Source organism: Hemibagrus wyckioides, linkage group LG16, assembly GCF_019097595.1.
Source record: "Hemibagrus wyckioides isolate EC202008001 linkage group LG16, SWU_Hwy_1.0, whole genome shotgun sequence".
NCBI classification, from domain to species: Eukaryota; Metazoa; Chordata; class Actinopteri; order Siluriformes; family Bagridae; genus Hemibagrus; species Hemibagrus wyckioides.
Window position 1 is genome coordinate 22573213 of NC_080725.1, and position 19379 is coordinate 22592591.

The following is a 19379-nucleotide window of genomic DNA, read 5'->3' on the forward strand; positions in this document are numbered from 1 at the left end:
ACACACACACACACACACACACACACATTTTATTCAGCTTCTTTTTAATGTAAAGACAGTTAAAGTCAAAGACAATGTCGGATTTCCGACTGGAACCAAAACCTTTTCTTATTTATATTTATACACATAAATTAAACTTGGCATTTTAAATATGCAAAATAATTTCTGACAACGCTAAGAAATAAAATTAAAAAAATTCAGATTTTTTATTTGTTTGTTTGTGGTTTTCATTTAATTTAATTAAAAGTATTTTTTTTATTTAATTTAATTACATTTTATTTTTATTTTATTTTACTTAATTTAATTTAATTTTATCTTATATAATTTAATTGAATTTAATTACATTTTATTTTTATTTTACTTTATTTAACTTTATTTAATTTTATTTTATCTTATGTAATTTAATTGAATGTAAATACAGTTTATTTTATTCTATTTTATTTTATATTTATTACCACCATGGCTCACTCCATTATAACCGAATGGCAGCTGCAGAAAACAGAAATGCAGGTTAATTTCATTAAAGTTGGATTTCTTTCTGTTTGGTGCTGTGTATAGTTTATATTTTGTTGTTTTAGTTGTTGTTTTTCCTCCGCGTTTGCAAATAATTCTGTTTATCCGGTAAAAAGCATTTAATTTGTTTTAGTCATGTCTCGATAAAATAGGACGGAAAAATAAAACGAATGACTGTGGCTGATTTTAATAACAATAATAAAAAGTAATCTTATTTTAGGCTAACATAATTAAAATAGATTTAAAAGAACATACTGATGTAGCCTGGGAAGGAAGGAAGGAAGGAAGGAAGGAAGGAAGGAAGGAAGGAAGGAAGGAAGGAAATAAACAAATAAACAAATAAACAAATAAACAAATAATCCAAAAACTAAACCTCATACTCACGTATATAAAGAAAAACTAATTCTACACTACACTAAACTACACTACACTAAGCATTTAACTTTCACACTAAAGTATTTTATTAATAATAGGTTCATTAAAAATTAAGCTCCATTTCTTTGCGCTGCTTAAAACCGCATCATCTGTTAGTTTTGCAAAAAAAAATAAATAAAATAAAATAAATCCTCCCAAATGATCACATCAAACCTGCGAAAGTAAACAACGTACTTCTGTATTAAACATCACGCCGAGTAACCATGGCAACCCGTTTGGATGTTTAATGCGTTAGTATGGAGTCTCTAGAATCTCGCGTGCGTAAAGTCTAAGCTTGAAGGCGGCTCTCGGACCTGCCAGCCTTCCCCTCAATTTCCATCCACTTCCTGCATTCAGCAAGTCCATCCATCCAAAAAAAAAAGAAGAAGAAGAAGAAAAAAAAGGTGGGTGGGGGGAGGTTGGGGTTGGATGTGGGGGGCGGGGGGTTGTGTGTGAGGTGGGGGGAGAAGGAAGAATTTCACTAACAGTCCTAAATAACGCAGTGCAGCAGGCGACCTGCGCGCGCACCCGGACTTCTTCACACAAGTTTTCTGAAGCAAAAACAATCTGCGGATTTTGGAGACCAGGATCTTATGGGAGAAGAGAGCTCCGCGAAGCGCTTGCTCACGCCTGAAGGACGTCCGAAAGTGCGCACGCGTCTGTTTTTCACGCATTTCTTTCATGTATTGGAAAAATGAGATTCTGGCCCCTCTGTCAGAGGGAAACCGATTTTTATCCGAAGGAATTAATAACGCAAAACAGGTAGGTAGACTCGGCGTGTATGGGGTTAAAAAACAAAACAAAAACTAAATGACGTCCTGGAGTGCACGAAGTCGGAAAGAAGTAGAGAAAGTGCAGAAGTGTGTGTTTGTGTGTCTTTTGTTTTTCTTTTCCTTCTCAACGCCAGCGTCACGCGCGAGGGTTCAGAGTCCTGCGCCTCGACTCGCGATCTCACGGCGGAGGTTTTTCAAAAAACAACAAAACTGCGAGAAAGAAGAAATCAACCCCTGTGTACACCAAGTGCGCGTGTCATTACGAAGGAGAGAGAGAGAGAGAGAGAGAGAGAGATTAGATTTTAATTACCGCAATTAAAAAATCAAATTTGCAATTCTTTTCCTAGCTCTTGTTTTTTTCTTCTCCTCTTCTTCTTCTTCTTCTTCCTCCTCTTTGATTGACAGCTGAAATTGACACTCCTGGGCCCTTCTGCATTTCGAACCGTTTGTAATTGCAGGTAGTTTGTTTTTATTGTCTTCTTCTTCTTCTTCTTCTTCTTCTTCTTCTTCTTCTTCTTCTTTTCTCTCGCTTTTTTTATCACTCTCTTTTCTCAGCGTCGAAATATCCAAAGAAGTAATGAGTGTTGTGTGAAGGAGGGGAAGAAAAAATCAATCCGGATTGAATATAGCTTCATTAGAGAGAGAGAGAGAGAGAGAGAGAAGGCGGATTTTATGTAGTCGCGCTTTTAAGTCGGTGTTTTTTATTGTTTTTGAACGCGTATTTAGGGCGTATTGAGGGATACTGTGTGTGCGCGTGTGTGTGTGTGATAGAGAGAGAGGGAGAGAGAGAGATGCCGCATGGTGAGCTGGATGTTTGTGATGCCGCACGTTGACGTCGCTTCGTCGTTGAATTGTGTCTTTGTAGGTGATCCCTGCACGCACACACACACACGCACACACACACACAGACGCGCGCGCTCACGCACGCACGCGGTATACCGGCAGCGTCACGTCGCGTGGACACCCGACACCGACACGCCGACACGCCGACATGGTAAGCGTCTTCTTATCGCTTCACACGCGTTTATTATTATTATTATTATTATTATTATTATTATTATTATTATTATTTTCCTCCTGCAGGGAACCAGTTCTGTGCTGCGCGAGACGGGGTTTAGTCCAATACTAAATGTAGATATTTTGGGGTTTCAGATTAAAACTGAGTCAAACACTGAGCACCAAGAGTCGCGTGAAATGTTATCCAACTTTATTACCACCAAAAATGATCTTTTCGGCTTTAAACACTTAGAGGTTCCGTGTGTTACTGAATTGATCAGGGAATCGAATCGTTTTTATTTGATTATTTTAATTCTAATTGAAGTAAAGATAGCAGACTGCACTGTGTTGATGGGTTTATTTTGTACTTTTTAGCCGACGTGAATTGCGACTTTAATAAGCTTCAGAGGAATGCGTCTTAAATTATATTTTTAAAAGTTTCCCATAAATATATTAATATATAAATATAAATATATACACAATAATATCATAAAAAAGCATTAGTATTGAAACACACAGCGTCAGGGTGGAAAGTAGAGTTTATTTACAGATTTTAATAATTATTTTAAAAATATCTGTTCATGCTATTTGGTTGTCTTAAATTATAAAAAGAATCTACTGAAGGTTTATATATAACTTAGATGATCATTTATGTGATATATAAATATGTGGGGATTTTTGAGTTGTTTTTGCAAACAAAATGGTCGCTAAAAAATAAAAAATAAAACACAGTACACAAATGTCGCTTTAACATTTTTGGGCACGTCTCGGATCCTCCAGATCTGCGCTTTATTTACTTTTATTTATTTAGATTTATTTATACATTGATTATTTGTGAACGTTCTGTACTTTTCCTTTCTCTCTCACACACACACGCACACACACACACACACACACACTCGCACGCGCGCAGAGAGAGCGTCCTATATTAATTTTGTCGCATGGCATTATCAGTGTGTTCATTTGTATTTATTTTTTATTTTATTTGTTTATCTATTTTTGTCCGGTTTAACCGAGGTGTTCACACTGCGACTTTTGCACGTGAGTCAAAAAACACAATGTCCACTCAGAGACTGAGACACAACAGACTAAATAACTCGTTCATCATGGAGTATCGATCTCCCTTAGGACGAAATATTAATGCTGTTAATAGCAATTATTTTAAATTAATAATTATGTGAAATAGGTGCTGCTTGGTTTGTAAAGTCTCTCTCTCTCTCGCTCTCTCTCTCTCTCTTTCCCTCTCTCTCGCTATTTTTATGATTCTGACATCATTAAACCTGAATTTTAATCTCCTCGGCTCTCTGTACTGACCGCACGCGCTCTCGGTCCGTTTTGTGTGTGTTTTTTTTTATTATTTATTTATTTATATATTTTTATATTTAGCTCGTGCAGACTTTAAAAAAGTGCACGAGGTGTTTCCATGTTCCTGTATTCGACATCTAACATCTGCACAGAAAACACAGGAATAAACTTGTTTTTAAATTAATGTAAAAATGTAAAACTCACGTGTTTTCATGAAACTTTTTAAATTCTGGACTTGAGTGTTTAATGACCTCTACAGTGTGTGCGGTGTGACAGGCGGAGTGTTATTACATGTTATTACATGTTAATGATAGAGCTGTGTGTGAATGACAGCCCCTCTCTCTTTCTCTCTCTCTCTCTCTCTCTCTCTCTCTCTCTCTCTCTCTCATATTATAAAAATATAGACCTTTCATTAAGCTCTGCATGCACTGTTATTGCGCGTTAGTGTAATGGAAAATAAACGCGGTTGGTTATTTATTTATTTAGTTAAATTTTAAAGGATAAAAAAACCAACAAATTATTAATGATAAAGTTTTTAATTCAGCTTTAAATGATGAAACATCTGTAAAAAAAAAAAAAAAAAAATCCCTGAAACGCTGAAGGTAAATATTTGAAGGTTGCTTTGTTTGTTTTAAATGTTGTCTGTTTTAGGAATAGAAGAAATGTTTTTATTTTAAATGAATATTTCTTGCTTTCTCTCGCGCAGTCCCACTCCGACGGCGAGTCTCAGAGGTCGGTGATGGAGAAAGAGGAACCGCGCTGCTCTCCCAGTCCTCCGTCCACGCCGTCCATCTGCTCGCCCACATCCAGCGCCTCCGCCTCGTCCGTCCCCTCCACCGGCAAGAACGTGTGCGCGAGCTGCGGCCTCGAGATCCTCGACAGGTACCTGCTCAAGGTACGGCAGTCTTGACGTGTGTATGTGACGATGTGTTTTGGGTTGGGGTCTAAAGTCTAAAAAAATTTTTGTTTTAACACAAGTTTATAAGAATACAGCTGCGCGTGCGTGTAAAGTGTTAGGATGATGATGATGATGATGATGATGATGATTGTGCGGCATTAATCTGACCGAAAGATAAAAAACACAATGAGCTCACAAACAAACAAGCGAGGAGGAGAAAGAAAATATGAGAAATTATCATGCATTTATGTGTTATGACTCTGATTAGGATTAGGATTATGCTGCAGCAGTTCAGTGCATCATAAAGCAATTACAAAAGTAATGAAACACACAGAGCAAAAAAAGAGAGAGGGGGGGTTAAACACGCATATGTTGCGCAATTGTTGTGATTAATATTTTGCAGCAATGATTTATAATTAGACAAAAAACGGGAATTAATAAATAATAATAAGTAAACTTAGGTCCACGTCGCACGTGCGTATTTTCTCTAAATGTTTTTCATGGAGCAAAATATCATGTGCTCAATGCAGGAAAAACAGCTGAACCTCCAACAGCTGAAGGGTGCTATGATTAGGATCATGCATCAGTGCGCGTGCATATATGGCGCTATGATTATAAGTATGGTGCAGCAATTTAATACAGTTCAAACATTTAACCTGAAAAAAAAAAAAACCAGGAGTGAGGTACGCATGTGGTGTGTTGTGATCATGCATCAGAGAGAGAACACACTGAGCGAGCAGATGCACGTGAGGCACGGTCTCTAAAAGCGTTCTGTAGAGCAGAATAACGCAGAGTCTCACGTATGATTGTATATAATGATGATTATGAAGCAGCAATCTAATCTAAATCTAATCGAATTTTTTTAAAAAGAAAAAATGAAGAAAAATAAATGAAGGAAAGTTAAACAACGAGCCGACCCCGTGGTGCTGCAGGTCACACAGCAGGATTTATTATTATTATTATTATTATTATTATTATTATTTATTTTATTTTATTTTAAATTTATTTTGCTGTTGTTGTTTTATAGAGTTAAAAAAAAGAAAAGAAAGAAAGCTCAGCATGCATATGGTGTGTTCTGGGTTCTGATCATATAGCACTAATCTGGGCAAGCGAGACTGCAGCCGCATGCAGCAGGAGCAACTTCTGGTTTTGTTTAACAAATCATTTGTTCTCATAAACTTGTTAAAGGGAGAAATCATGCAGCGTCGCTACGATCACGCGCGCGCGCAGGCACGCGCATGCACGGGTTTGGAGATATGGATTTCTTTTCATTTAAAACAAATGTCAGTTTAATTATTATTATTATTATTATTATTATTATTATTATTATTATTATTATTATTATTATTATTATTATTATTATTTGACATGTAGTTTGTCGTGGCACGAGCCGCTCCCTGTCAGGAAAACAGAACAGGGCGCAAATAAAAGCAAGTCAGGAAAAAAAGATCAAAAGCAACTTTATGACGTTTTCAGTTCATAACAAAAAATACCAAAAAAGGAAAAACTCTTAAAATTTAAAAATGCAATAAAACAACGTAAATAAATAAATTACGGAATGTAATTTAACCTAAAATAAAAAATAAAATAAATAAATACAATATATAAGGCATTATATATATATATATATATAATGTATATATAATTCCAAAAGTTAATACAAAAGTTGATCCGAAATTTTAAAGCACGCGCTCGGACTCTCCTGTTATACGTCCCTATGCCGTATGATTAGGTTTAAATGTAAATATAAAGCTTTTCCTCTGTCTGTGTTAATTATTAAATGCGCCATTTGATGTCTACATCATTTCTATATTTTTTATATATTTTTTCCACAGAGAACATTAAGTAACACCAGACACCGTATTTGTCTGGAATTGGATCTATTTATTTATTTATTTATTTGCGTAGGTCAAGTGCGGTGTGCGATGTCAGCGAGCGCGCGCAGCTTCCTCTGTACAGATAAGTTAAGAAGAGATAAGATGGGATTGGATTATCTCTGATGCGGAAATAAAAGCGTTCCAGCAGCGTGATATTAAATAACGTGCGAGAAATAAACACGACAGTAAACATCAGTATGATGGCAGATGTGCTCGTGCGATGAGAAGACAAAAATAAGTTGGGATTAAATGTAATTAATGAACACAAATGTTTTTTTTTGTTTGTTTTTTTTTTACTTATAACGCAACGCAAGCGCACGCGCTCAAAATGCGGCTTAAACAAATGAGCCGAATTCGCAGTCATTATGTATTATACAGGTCATATGAGCTAAGGATATGTGTACTGCTATTAGTATTATTATTATTATTATTATTATTATTATTATTATTATTGGCAGGTGAATAACCTGATGTGGCACGTGCGCTGCCTGGAGTGCTCAGTGTGCCGGACGTCACTCCGCCAACACAGCAGCTGCTACATCAAGAACAAGGAGATTTTCTGCAAAATGGATTATTTCAGGTAGGGTAAGTTTTTTTCCACTTTATCCTGAAAAGCAGGCTCCTTTTCCGTTTCAGTTTCTGGGGAAAAAACCCAAAATTCTCTAAAGCTTGTGGAAGTTTGTGGAAGCGCACAGATTTATTTCACGAACCCAGGACCAGTCTGTGTATAAACGCGTAAAGATAACATTTCTGGATGTTTACCGGAGCTTTTTTAATGATGAACTCTCCTCTCACTCTCTCACTCATCCATCAGGTCCATGATCTGAAGTTTACAGGATGGAAGTGAGCAGACAAACAATCTAATAATTAAACAAACTCCAAAAAAATAAATAAATAACTAAGAATAATAATAAGTAGCTGAGTGTTTGACTTCCAGCAGTGTGACGAAAATAAAAACAAACCACACACACACACACACACACACACACACAGTGTGAGAAACATTTAAAAAATGTTTAGAAAAAAAATATTGTTTATAGTGGGTTGAATAGAAATGTTAAAAGGGGAAAATCAGGATGTTTGTGACGTCATCATCTTGAAAAAAAAAGAACAACTTAAAAGAAGAAATCATCTTTTCTATCTGTTCCTGTTTGTGATGTGACACGGCTTGTTTACGGACAAAAATGGAATATTTCCGAGTTTTAACTGTTTCATGGATTCAGAAAGATGCTGATGGACCTAAACAGTACCCCTGTGCCTGTCACTGGGGCGGTACCGTACCTCCTTTGTACCTGGATCATGTAGAGGCAAGTGTTAAAGTTCTCTAAGGTGCAGTTATGTGAGTATGCAGGGATTCAGGATTATTTTCCCTTATTTCTGAAAGGTTAGTGCTGGTTTGTAATAACAGTGTAATAACAGCTCCACCCGCCATATACAGTATATAAGCTAAAGACGCGTTATTACAGACCTGACCACGTGGCACAGCGGGCAGTGGGCAGCACAGCAGCGGCTTTTCTTTGCTCTCAGAGTGAAAAGATAGGAGCTGCTGTGAAAGTGTCTTCAGGATGTGAGGGGATGCGAGGGGGTGTGAGAGATGTGGTGATTGCAGAGCGTGCAGGATGTTGGCCTGCCTTCTCGCTCGTTCTCAGGCTGTGTGAAGTGACTGGCCCCTTTAAAGCTGATACTGTGTTTTTAGGAGAACATTTATTTTCTGTGTTAGGGCCAATAATCTGAAGTGATGCTTCACATGATAGGCTGTGAATGCTGCTGGCTCTTCACGGGCCGTGTTGGGGCTGGGTGCACACACACACACACGCACACACACACACACACACACACACACACACATCTGTGCAGCAGTTTTGTTGCAGAAAGGCAGAAGTGCTGGGTGTAGAGAACAAGTTTTCATAGGGTTTTTTTTTTCAGATTTGTGTCATACGTGTGTGTGTGTGTGTGTGTGTGTATTCTGCATGCAATCAGACCAGAGAGAGATTAGATTCAAATCAGCACACAAAGAGATAACTGCATATCTTGTGCAAGAAGTGACAAATCATCCTGGATTGAAAGATTTCTTCTTTGCTCTTTTGCTCTGTGATTTACTGATAAATTTTTTTACACATTAATCTTCTTTTTTTTTCTCTAAAGTCTCAGTCATGTCCTTAAGGCATTTTGCTTTTTTGTATAAACTGAAATTAAAGCAACCGCTGGGACCTGCTAATTTTTTCCTCATTACTGAAATTAAAAAGAAATAATAATAAGAAGAAGAAGAAGAAGAAAAAGAAGAAGAAAAAGAGTTTGGTTCCCACAGGCACGCCGGCTCTTCCCTGTTCAGCCCTTTTACGCATGTATTTTTTATTATTTCTATGGAGGCCCTTGTATATCGAGGGCATCATGGGAACATTACCGGAGGCCAAGCAGTGATTGACTGCGTTAGATATTCGTGCAGACAAGGAAAAAGCCGGCTGTAATAGTTTCAAGTTGTCAAGCGGTCAGGCGTAAGTGAGCGAAGCTCGGCGTGAGGATCGAACCTCGGCTCTCTGTGCGGTTTCTACAGCAGCGCTAACACGCTTCTGTCTCTTCTCCAGTCTGTCCTGTGTGTCAGAGATATCATGGCGTTTATCCAAGACACTGTCAAAAAAATACTGCGTGATTTTTTTTACCCTGAGTGTTTGACATGAAAACAGATCCAACAAAATCCGGCTTTCATTCAATTCTACTCTAATTCACTTTTTTTTTTTTTTTTTTTGGGGGGGGGGGCACTGATCGAACCCTGTGACTTTTCTACCTTTAATATTAATCTTTCATCTAACTGAGTGAAGCTGTGAATGTTCACTACATCAGGCTGATATGAAGGTATAAAGGGAGGTACAGTTTTTCCCCTGAGGTCAGGTTCAGGCGTCGCTGAGCTCCAGGACCTGCTCGTGAAGCCTTCTTATTTCTTTGGTGAAAACTCTCTTTTAAGAACGTTCCAGCGCTGCTGGTGTTTATATTCATAAAGAGCAACCTGATAGATCTCACCTGTGCTGCTCCAATATAAGTGAAGCCGATGCTATGAGTCTAAAGTCTATTCCTTGGTGTTTGGGGGTTCTAGAGTTTCTATTGCTGGAGTCTCTATTCATGGGTTCTAGAGTTCAGTTGAAGGAATTTCTAGATTTCCTTTCTTCGTATGCCTGGGATTCTAGATCTTCAGGTTTCTTCTAGATCTAGATTCTAGATCACAAGGTTCTAGAATTGATGCGCACCCCTTACTCTAGTTTGTGCATGTGGTTCTAGATTTCCTCTACTGTCCCTTCGATTCTTGGGGTTCCAGAACTCCCTTGTACATGCGATTCTAGAACTAATCTTTGCTTGTGTGTAGAATTCTTTTGTGCAGTTGATTCTAAAAAAATTCTGTTCTTCATTCATGGGACTGTAGAATTCTAGTGTAATTGTAGTTCTAGAGTTTCTGTTCTATCGTGCACAGGGTTCTAGATGCTACAATTTTAAAAACATTTTCTAGTGCTTGGGGTTCTATTCAGTTCTAGTATTTCTTTTCATCTAAGATGAAGGGGTTTCTTTTAGGTAAAGTGCTAGCTGGTGATGTTCATGTTGTTCTAGAATGTCTATTCCTCTGTATCTGGGATTTGGAGATCTGTAGAATTCCGTGCTACATGGGAGGAGTCAAGTCACAGCCCGGAATTTAGGAATCTGTCGGTCACCCTCGGTGAGGAAACTGACAGAGACAGTGTGGTTCTGCAGTGAGAGGATCTTCACATCATAAGGTTTACAGAGGAGAAGGCGAGCGCGTCTGTCATAGTGAACGAGTGAACCAGACAGACATGCAGACAGACAAACAGACATGCAGACAGACAGACATGCAGACAGACAGACAAACAGACAGACAGATAGACAGACAAACATGCAGACAGACAGACAGACATGCACACAGACAGATAAACATGCAGACAGACAGACAGACAGACAGACAGAAAGACATGCAGACAGACTCACAGACAAATAGACAGGAAAGAAGGAAGAAAGAAAGAAAGAAAGAAAGAAAGAAAGAAAGGCAGACAGACAGACAGCTCAAACTCATCTGCTGTTAATCCTGAGCGAGAGCATGATGCAGTAATCAGGATATTGTCTGTAATAACCTCATTGATTTGCCCTACTGCGTATCGATCGCTGGGGTAAATTAGCGGCTAGGCTACAGATTGCAGACGTTCCACATTGCAGGTTTGGAGAAACAGCACCTATAATCTGATCTCTGTGCAGCGCAGCTATGTGTTTTTACGCCTCTGAGCCGAACGTAAGTGTCTGGTAGGAGACGTAGACGTGGACGTGTCGGTCTCTCATCTGCGCCGGACTGACAGCTGTGCTAATCGGGCGTAATTGCAGGAAATCAGAGTGGGTTTAGTCTCAGCAGCAGCGGAGGTTGTACCTAAGGAGGAAAAAAAACAACTAAACAGTCGGAGGAGCGTGAGCGGAGGGCCACACAGGAAGACGGAGACGGCTGCTAATCAGACGAGGAGAAGGATGTCAGAACCAGAGAGGCGCTGAGGAGAAACTCGCCTCAGATCTTCACGTCTCTCAGGTTTCAGAGTCGAGATTTTCACCGATTTATGTAGGAAAAAAAGGATTGGATTCGATCAGATAATATTTTCCATCTTAGAGACTTTCTTTCCTTTTTACACAACTAATGAAGTGATGAAATTCTGAGCACCTGATGCCGCCGTAAATGTGGAGAATTTCTGTAAAATAAATGGAATGTGTTGAGTAAATTGCAGGTGGCTCCACGTCCCTGGTGCTTTCTGGTCCCCCTCAAAGTAAACACTTCTGTTTCTGGAAATTAGAGAACAGCACACGAGGAGTAATCCTGCGGCCTCGTAGCTCCTCTGCGTTTCTGTTATTTTATCCTGGGATGTGAATTAGTTTGGAGCTCAGACGCAGTCAAGAAACACTCTGAACCTTTAAGAGCTTCCTGCTGCCATGAAGAACACACGCAGTTCCAGAACCAAACCACAGGAAGTGCAGTTAGAAACCTGCTGCAGAAACCACTGCTCTTCTGCTGTATGATCAAAACAACATGAATTCTGTTCCTGAGCTAGTGTGATGGTGGTGTTGGTGATGGTGGAGATAGTGATGGTGGTGGTGTTGATAGTGGTGTTGGTGGTGGAGATTTTGATGGTGTTGATGGTGGTGGTGGTGTTGCTGGTGGAGATGTTGGTGTTTGTGGTGTTGATATAGGTGTTGATGGTGGTGCTGATATTGATAGTGGTGTTGATGGAGAGGTTTGGTGGTGTTGATAGTGGTGTTAGTGTGGAGATGTTGATGGTGGTGGTGTTTATAGTGAATAGTGGTGGTGGTGTTACTGGTGGTGTTGATGTTGGTGGTGTTGGAGATGCTGGTGTTGGTGGTAGTGATGATGGTGTTGGTGGAGATGGTGGTAGTAGTGGTAGTGGTGTTGGTGGTGGTGGGGATGTTGGTGGTGTTGGTATTGGTGGTAGTGATGGAGATGTTGATGGTGTTGGTGTTGGTGGTGGAGATGTAGGTGGTGGTGGTGTTGGTGGTGGTGTTGGTAGTGATGGAGATGTTGGTGGTGGTGGAGATGGTGGTGGTGGAGATGGTGGTAGTGGAGATGTTGGTGGTGTTGGTGTTGGTGGTGGTGGTGGAGATGTTGATGGTGGTCCGAGGTGAAAGTGTTTTTCTGAAAGGCAGCATCATGTTGATGTTTCATTTGTGTGGTTTGTTCCTGTCAGAGCTTGGGTTTAGAAAAATACACAAAATGCCACTGAACGTCTCTGAAGCTGCTCCATGATTTCAGACGTTTTAACGCTGACACCAACGAGCAGAAAGACGGATTTTACATCAAACCTCTCAGTGACTCTGAGCTTCAGCTGAAGCGTTTAGCAAACTGTGGGATGGAACAATGTTTATCAGGAATATTCAGGATTCTGATTCAGGATTCCTGTGTGTACGGAATTTTACAGGAAGAATTATTTAGTTCAGGAAAGAAGCAAAAAGCTTAAACTTCCCATTCCTGTGAACAGGCTTCTAGAATTCCTCTTTTAAAGGGACTTACGAATTCCTTTGTGCTTGGTGAAGTCTCCCATTCCTAAGTAAATTTAGATGTAGAATTCCTTTATTTTCCCAGATTGTGCAGGAGGTTCTGAAATTCCTTTTGTGTAAAGGATTCTGGATATTCTTTTCTCTCAAACACGTGTGTCTAGAATTTCTTTGTGCGACGGTTCTGGAATTCCCATTCCTTTCTTCGTGGGGTTCTAGAATTTGCATCCCTTGCTGCATCAGGGTTCTAGAGTTCCAATGTGGGCATTGGGATTTTAGAAACGGGATAATTTCACTCAAAAAGCTTTATGTTTTTTTTTATTTTATTTTATTTTGTTTAAATTTTTGTATTATTTTTTTATTTTAATTTAATTTTAATATTATTTATTCATTTTTTATTTTTATTTTTTACATTAATTTGTATTTTATTACACCTTCAGAAGTGGAGCGTTTCTGAGTGGACATGTCGTGAGACATTACTGAGATTTCTCTTCATGTCAGTTGAGTTAGCGCTGGATGCTAAGTGTAATAACAGTGTAATTACAGCGGTCCTGAGGCTTTATACAGGAAACGTCAATGGTTTTGTCTCGTTTCCACTTCACATTGTCCTTAGACTTAATGTCTACAAGCTAGCATCCAAATCAGTCATTAACTAGCTTATACTCGGCGTCTGTGTTTTCCCGGTTGCCTAGCAACAGTGTTGTAATGACTTCAAGCACTTGAACAGAAGACGCATTGTGTGTGTTCGCTTTCCCGAGTCTAAAGCGCAAAATTCACACGTTCCGTTTTAAAGGTATCACATTTCTGGAACCATAAATAGAAACAGAAATTTTCTGGAACATGTTTTCAAAAAATGATAATACTAAGCACGTCACATTAATCAGGCTGGGGTTTTATGGTGTTTTTGGGAAACTGGGCACTTGCAGAGCAAAAAAAACGGTGAAAACGGCTTCATCAGAACGCGTCCAGTCGAGCAGTGTTAAGCTATCTGCCTCTCTGGACTGGAATGATGTCATTTCAGTGGACAAAAAAACCCACCGCAACCTCTCACTCGACTTCCCCCCTCCAACCCCCCAACCCTGGGCCCCTCGGCCCCACGATCCGGCGTGCAAGCCTGGTGTCATCATTCTTGGGACGAAAGGAAAGGGGAACCGCAGCCAAATCAGTCATCTTGATATCCCACATTTCTCTGTGGTTGGAGGAGGTGGTGTACGACACGTTATTTACACAAGCGCTCCGTGTGCCAGAGGTGTGGTGGTGGTGTTGGATGGGTCCGTGTGTGTGTGTGTGTGTGTGTGTGAGGGGGTCTAGGCTTTGGGGCTCCCATGCAAGCCGCCGCCATCTGCACAGCATTAGTCTCAGCCACTGCGCCAAGCCACACTGACCTTCTCCACAGCAGAACCCCAGAACCCTCACATGGTCACTGCTCTCCATCCGGTTCCGTCACCTGATAACACGACTTCTAAAACGCTTCTGTGCTGAATGTCCAGATATGCCAGTATATCTTTAACAGGGGATCTGGGAACAGGAAGTGGTTGTTTTTTATTTTTAATTGTAAATATATATATATCATATACATGATGTAATGAAATCCGTCTGAAAACTGTTCAGATCTTAGAAATGAATCTGACTTCTGATATTTTTCTCACTGAAAATAAACAATAAAATAATATTGAAGTCAGAGCTTGTCAGAGGAAGTAATAACAAAAAGTAGATATATAATAGTAATAATAATAATAATAATAATAATAATACAGCATTTCTGTTACAGATAGGGGGCGTGGCAGCAAATTTTTTGTTTCAGTGTCTGTATCTGACCTTCAAACAGAAAGAGAAGAGAAAATAATCAGAAAGAAAAATTCTCTGGATTTTATTTCCATTCATCAACAGAAAAGTGTTTGCTGTGTAGTGAAGAGATCACGAGTTTGAATCCAACAGAACACAATGATCTGTGGTCACAAGAAGGAGGGACTTTTATCTGTCAGTCATAGTGACACTAGCCAATGGTGTGAGTTCATGTATGTGTAATAAGAGGGAGGGCAGATAGCCGAGTGTGTTATAAAACCCTGAGAAGCAGCAGGTTGAAGGAGGTGTGGTGTGTGTGTCATCACGTGTCTCAGAGGAATGAGCATGAGCTAAGCTTCATCCTCTGCATTTGGTACACTATACTGCCAAAAGTTTTGGGACGTCTGCCATTACATGCACATGAATGTAATATGGAGTTGTAACCCCGCCCTTTGCAGCTATAACAGCTTCACCTCTTCTGGGAAGACTTTCCACAAGGTTTAGGAGTGTGTTTATTTATGGGAATTTTTGACTGTTCCTCTAGAAAAGCACATTTGTGAGGTCAGGCACTGATGTTGTGATGATGAGAAGACCTGGCTCACAGTCTACACTCTATTTCATGACAAAGGTGTTCTATGGGGTTGAGGTCAGGAGGCCAGTCAAGTTCCTCCACACCAAACTCACTCATCCATGTCTTTATGGACCTTGCTTTGGTCACTGGTGTGCAGTCATGTTGGAACAGGAAGGGGTCATCCCCAAACTGTTCCCACAAAGAGCATGAAATTGTCCAAAATGTCTTGGTATGAAGCTGAAGCATTAAGAGTTCCTTTCACTGGAACTCACCATGAATTCATGGAACACCTGAATTCAGTGATTTGGGGGGGTGTCCCAAAACTTTTGTCAATGTAGTGTACATGCAAAGAAACACATTAAAGACCAGCAGAGCAGTTTTATATATATGTATAGATATATGTGTAGAGATATATATATGTGTATGATGCTGTGGAGTTGTGTATGCTGAGATCTAGCAGCTGAGCAGGGTATTGATGCGCCAGGCCTTGTCTCTCTCACAGTAGGTTTGGTACTAAGTGTGCCCGCTGCGGGCGCCAGATCTACGCCAGCGACTGGGTGAGGCGCGCTCGTGGGAACGCTTACCACCTGGCCTGCTTCGCCTGCTTCTCTTGCAAACGGCAGCTTTCCACCGGAGAGGAGTTCGGCCTGGTGGAGGAGAAGGTGCTGTGCAGGATCCACTATGACACCATGGTGGAGAACCTGAAGAGGGCTGCTGAGAGTGGTGAGTGACCTCGAGTCTGAGATTAGGAAATGACTTTTTATGATTTAGAGTATACTGACTGCTCTCTCTCTCTCTCTCTCTCTCTCTCTCTGTGTGCAGGAAGTGGCCTCACGCTGGAAGGAGCCGTTCCGTCAGAGCAGGACAGTCAGCCCAAACCAGCTAAACGCGCTCGCACCTCCTTCACCGCTGAGCAGCTGCAGGTTCGAAGCTCTGACACTCATAACATGAGAATCTTTCATTACTGAGTTTTGGGTTTATGATTATTTTGTGCCACTTCCTGTGATGCAGGTGATGCAGGCTCAGTTTGCACAGGATAACAACCCTGACGCTCAGACGCTGCAGAAGCTGGCCGACATGACGGGGCTGAGCAGACGAGTCATACAGGTGAGAGATGCTCAGGTCTGACCTCTCTCTCTCTCTCTCTCTCTCTCTCTCTCGTTATATTCTCTTCGGTTCAGAAGGAGAACGTTGTCATGCTGTTAGCATAAAATAAGCCATAATTCGTCATGGTAACAGGAATTGTTGATTATTTTCCTGTAACAGTGTTTCTGTAGATTGGTGTGTGTTGCAGTAGGAGGTGAGAAGCTCAGCTGTTCTCCTGTGTTTGTTTGTAGGTTTGGTTTCAGAACTGTCGAGCGAGACACAAAAAGCACACACCGCAGCACGGCGGCCCTCCGCAGGCCCACCCGCAGGCCCGCATGCCCCCCTCGTTGCCTGATGAGCTTCATTACTCGCCCTTCGGCAGCCCGGAGAGAGCGCGCATGGTGGCTCTGCGCGGCTACATCGACAGTGAGTGACATCCTGGAACATCTAACATGAATATTCTGTGTGTGTGTGTGTGTGTTTGTATTAATCCACCGTTTTTATGTTTGCAGGTCATCCTTTCTCGGTGCTGACCACACAGAGTCTCCCCCACCAGGCCATGTCTCTGCCGCAGCTGCCCCTCAGCCGCTAACGACCCCGCCACATTGACCCCTGACCCCTCGACCCTGACCTCCCGCTCCTGACTTCCGTCCGCTCTTCAGAGGTCGCCTCTAGCTGAACGACAGGGTCAGCGTCCCCGCGTGCTCTTGACCTCTGACCTCACCAGGAGAGGGGGCGTTTCTTCCTGCCTTTCAGTGGACAGGATTTTCCTCACCTGCAGGCGAGTCTCACACACCTGTGATCCGTTAGCGGTGGCCCAGAACCTCGTTATCAAGACCAGGATTTGGACCTCGACCACGCACACCGAAGAGTGGCCATGAGTTTGAGTTTGAGTTGGACCGCTCGGAAACATTCGGAGAACCTTCACGGTTCTTACTGCAGGATTAGGACAAAAGTCATGAGAACTGTGGAGCGAGACGTGGAACACGGCGGGAAGTTTCAGCTTCGTGTCACGCTTTTAAAAAAATACTGAAAAACAAAACAACAATAACAACAACATAAAAAAAATCTATCAGTGATTATTTGTCGAGTTTCTTGCTGGACCTGTGCGTTTGTTCCCAAGTGTTTACATGGATCTATTGCACAGACTGCATGTGCCATCTCTCTCTCTCTCTTTCTCTCTGTCACTGTCTCGCTCTCTCTCACTCTTTCTTTCTATCTATCTCCCTTTCTATATCTCTACATTTCTATATCTCTCTCCTTTTATATCCATCTTTCTCTCTCTCTTTTTCTCCGTCTCTCTTTCTCTCCCTCTCTCTCCCTCTCTCTTGGATGGATTTATCAGCGATAAAACCGCTTTTGTCGCCTGCTAACATCTGCGTCTCCGTCTGCTCGGTCAGGCGAAACCCACAGATCCTGTTTGCAGCCTGGACACACACACTGATCTGGACACACGTTCACCAGACACCACAGTTGTGACGGAGGAGAGGGGCGATACGATGAGGAGGAGGACGAAAAAACCCCGACGATCTCGATACTTGAAGACGCTTTTCGGATTTCAGAGTAAACGATGCGTGTCGTCATTTCATACTTAGACTCTGAAGTGAAGTGCAGAGCCACGAGACGAAAAGTGAGAACTCTAATCCAATTATTTTGAAAAAAAAAACGGTATAGAATTGGTTTAGAATAGCAGCCTGCTTATTACTGTGAGTCATAATGGAGTCAGTCAGTGTTATAAACGTCTCACGAGATTCTCACTGTGTCTCAGAAAATAAAAAAAACAAAAAACCATACTTCCACATTGGCTGAGTTTAGGTGAGAGAGACGTTTATCTGAAACGCCGTTTTGTTTCTGATCAAATTGTGAAGCGGACAGTAGGAGGAGACGAAGAGAAAATCGAGTACATGTAAAGAAAAAGAAAAAAACCTACACATATTTTTTATTTAAGTCGTGTCCTGCCGTGAAATGGGAGCAGATGTGTGTGTGTGTGTGTGTGTATGCGTGTGTGTGTGTGTTTGTATGTTTCTCTGATTTTTGTGTCATGCCATGTTAGCTTGTGCCTCACTTCCTGCGGTGTGTAAGGTGAGCGTGCGGCTCGGCCCAGTCTCGGACTCGGACTGATTTGGGCCAAAAAAATAAAAATAAAAATAAAAACAAACAAACAAACAAACAAAAAAAAGCTGTAGCTGTCACTAAACTGTATAATTGTATTGCGGAGTACGCTTGTGTGTTTTGAGCTCAGTGGTGGAGGAGGATGAGGATGAGGACGAGGATGAAGACGAGGCCTGGACATTCTTGTATTTATTGAAACCGATATTAGCCTGTAAAGCACTTTTCCCCTTGTCCTGTTGTCTGTTTTGTAAAATTGAAATAAATAAAAGGAGTAAATGACATTAAACCTGGTGTCTGAGTGTTTCCTGAGTGTACGATGAGGCACACACACAGAGAGAGAGAGAGAGAGAGAGAGAGAGAGAGATGGACGATCCGAAGCTCATCAGGCTCTCAGACACTGATTGACCGCGAGCTAAATTAAAACCAGCTTCTCTCTCAGTGGGGAAAAACGGCTGGAAATGTGTGTTTATCAGTCGATATGTTTATGTCAGAGTGTAGCGTCGAAAACGGACGGGAGAAAATGTAGTGTAGCTTTCCGTACTGTATTATTTAGTTCTCTGTGTGTGTGTGTGTGTGTGTGTGTGTGTGTGTGTGCCGTAAAGCAGGAAGCAATCACAGGCCGATGGCGGAGCTGCCAGGCCCTTCACGGGTCAGCGTGTGCAGTAATGACTCACTCACTGATTCCAGCACCATCACACACAGGAAGTCACTGTCAGGCTGCATCACGGGGCTGATCTCCTGTCCCGGGTCCTGTTTCAAAGCACACACACACACACACTTAAATCTAAAGGAGAGACTTTTGGTCCAATTTCCCAAAAGGATCATTTGTTGGTTGGAAAATTTAGAGCAGCATTTTTGAATTTTACACACACACACAGACACACACTCACTCACACACTGCTCTGTATCTGCTCTCTATGTGTGCATGATTATCTCTCTATCCATCATTCAACACACTCTGGGATAAAAATGTAAAACAATGAAATGTTTTATTTGTGCCTGGT

At 41.1% G+C, this 19379-nt stretch overlaps 1 protein-coding gene across 4 annotated transcripts; it reads left to right on the plus strand.

Moving 5' to 3' along the window:
* The first annotated feature begins 1408 nt into the window (after positions 1–1408).
* Positions 1409–18678, plus strand: lhx6a (LIM homeobox 6a). Of its 4 annotated transcripts, none has more exons than XM_058412672.1 (9): positions 1409–1689; positions 2566–2694; positions 4708–4896; positions 7235–7356; positions 15683–15900; positions 16000–16100; positions 16189–16284; positions 16515–16689; positions 16776–18678. In XM_058412672.1, the coding sequence occupies exons 1-9, from the start codon at positions 1609–1611 to the stop codon at positions 16853–16855; spliced, it is 1191 nt and encodes a 396-aa protein (XP_058268655.1). In that variant the 5' UTR covers positions 1409–1608; the 3' UTR covers positions 16856–18678. The 4 variants fall into 4 exon arrangements, with proteins under 4 accessions (XP_058268655.1, XP_058268654.1, XP_058268656.1 ...); XM_058412671.1 differs by having other exon boundaries at positions 1410–1689; positions 15680–15900; XM_058412673.1 differs by lacking the exon at positions 2566–2694 and having other exon boundaries at positions 1413–1689; positions 15680–15900.
* Positions 18679–19379: the final 701 nt, after the last annotated feature.

What these genes read in the sequence shown, in the direction of transcription:
- lhx6a (XM_058412671.1), top strand. Translation starts at nt 1,609, where the DNA reads ATGTATTGGAAAAATGAGATTCTGGCCCCTCTGTCAGAGGGAAACCGA. An exon ending in TGCAAAATGGATTATTTCAG is followed by an intron (nt 7,357 to 15,679) that starts GTAGGGTAAGTT and finishes TCTCTCTCACAG; the next exon opens with TAGGTTTGGTACTAAGTGTG. An exon ending in TCACCGCTGAGCAGCTGCAG is followed by an intron (nt 16,101 to 16,188) that starts GTTCGAAGCTCT and finishes CCTGTGATGCAG; the next exon opens with GTGATGCAGGCTCAGTTTGC.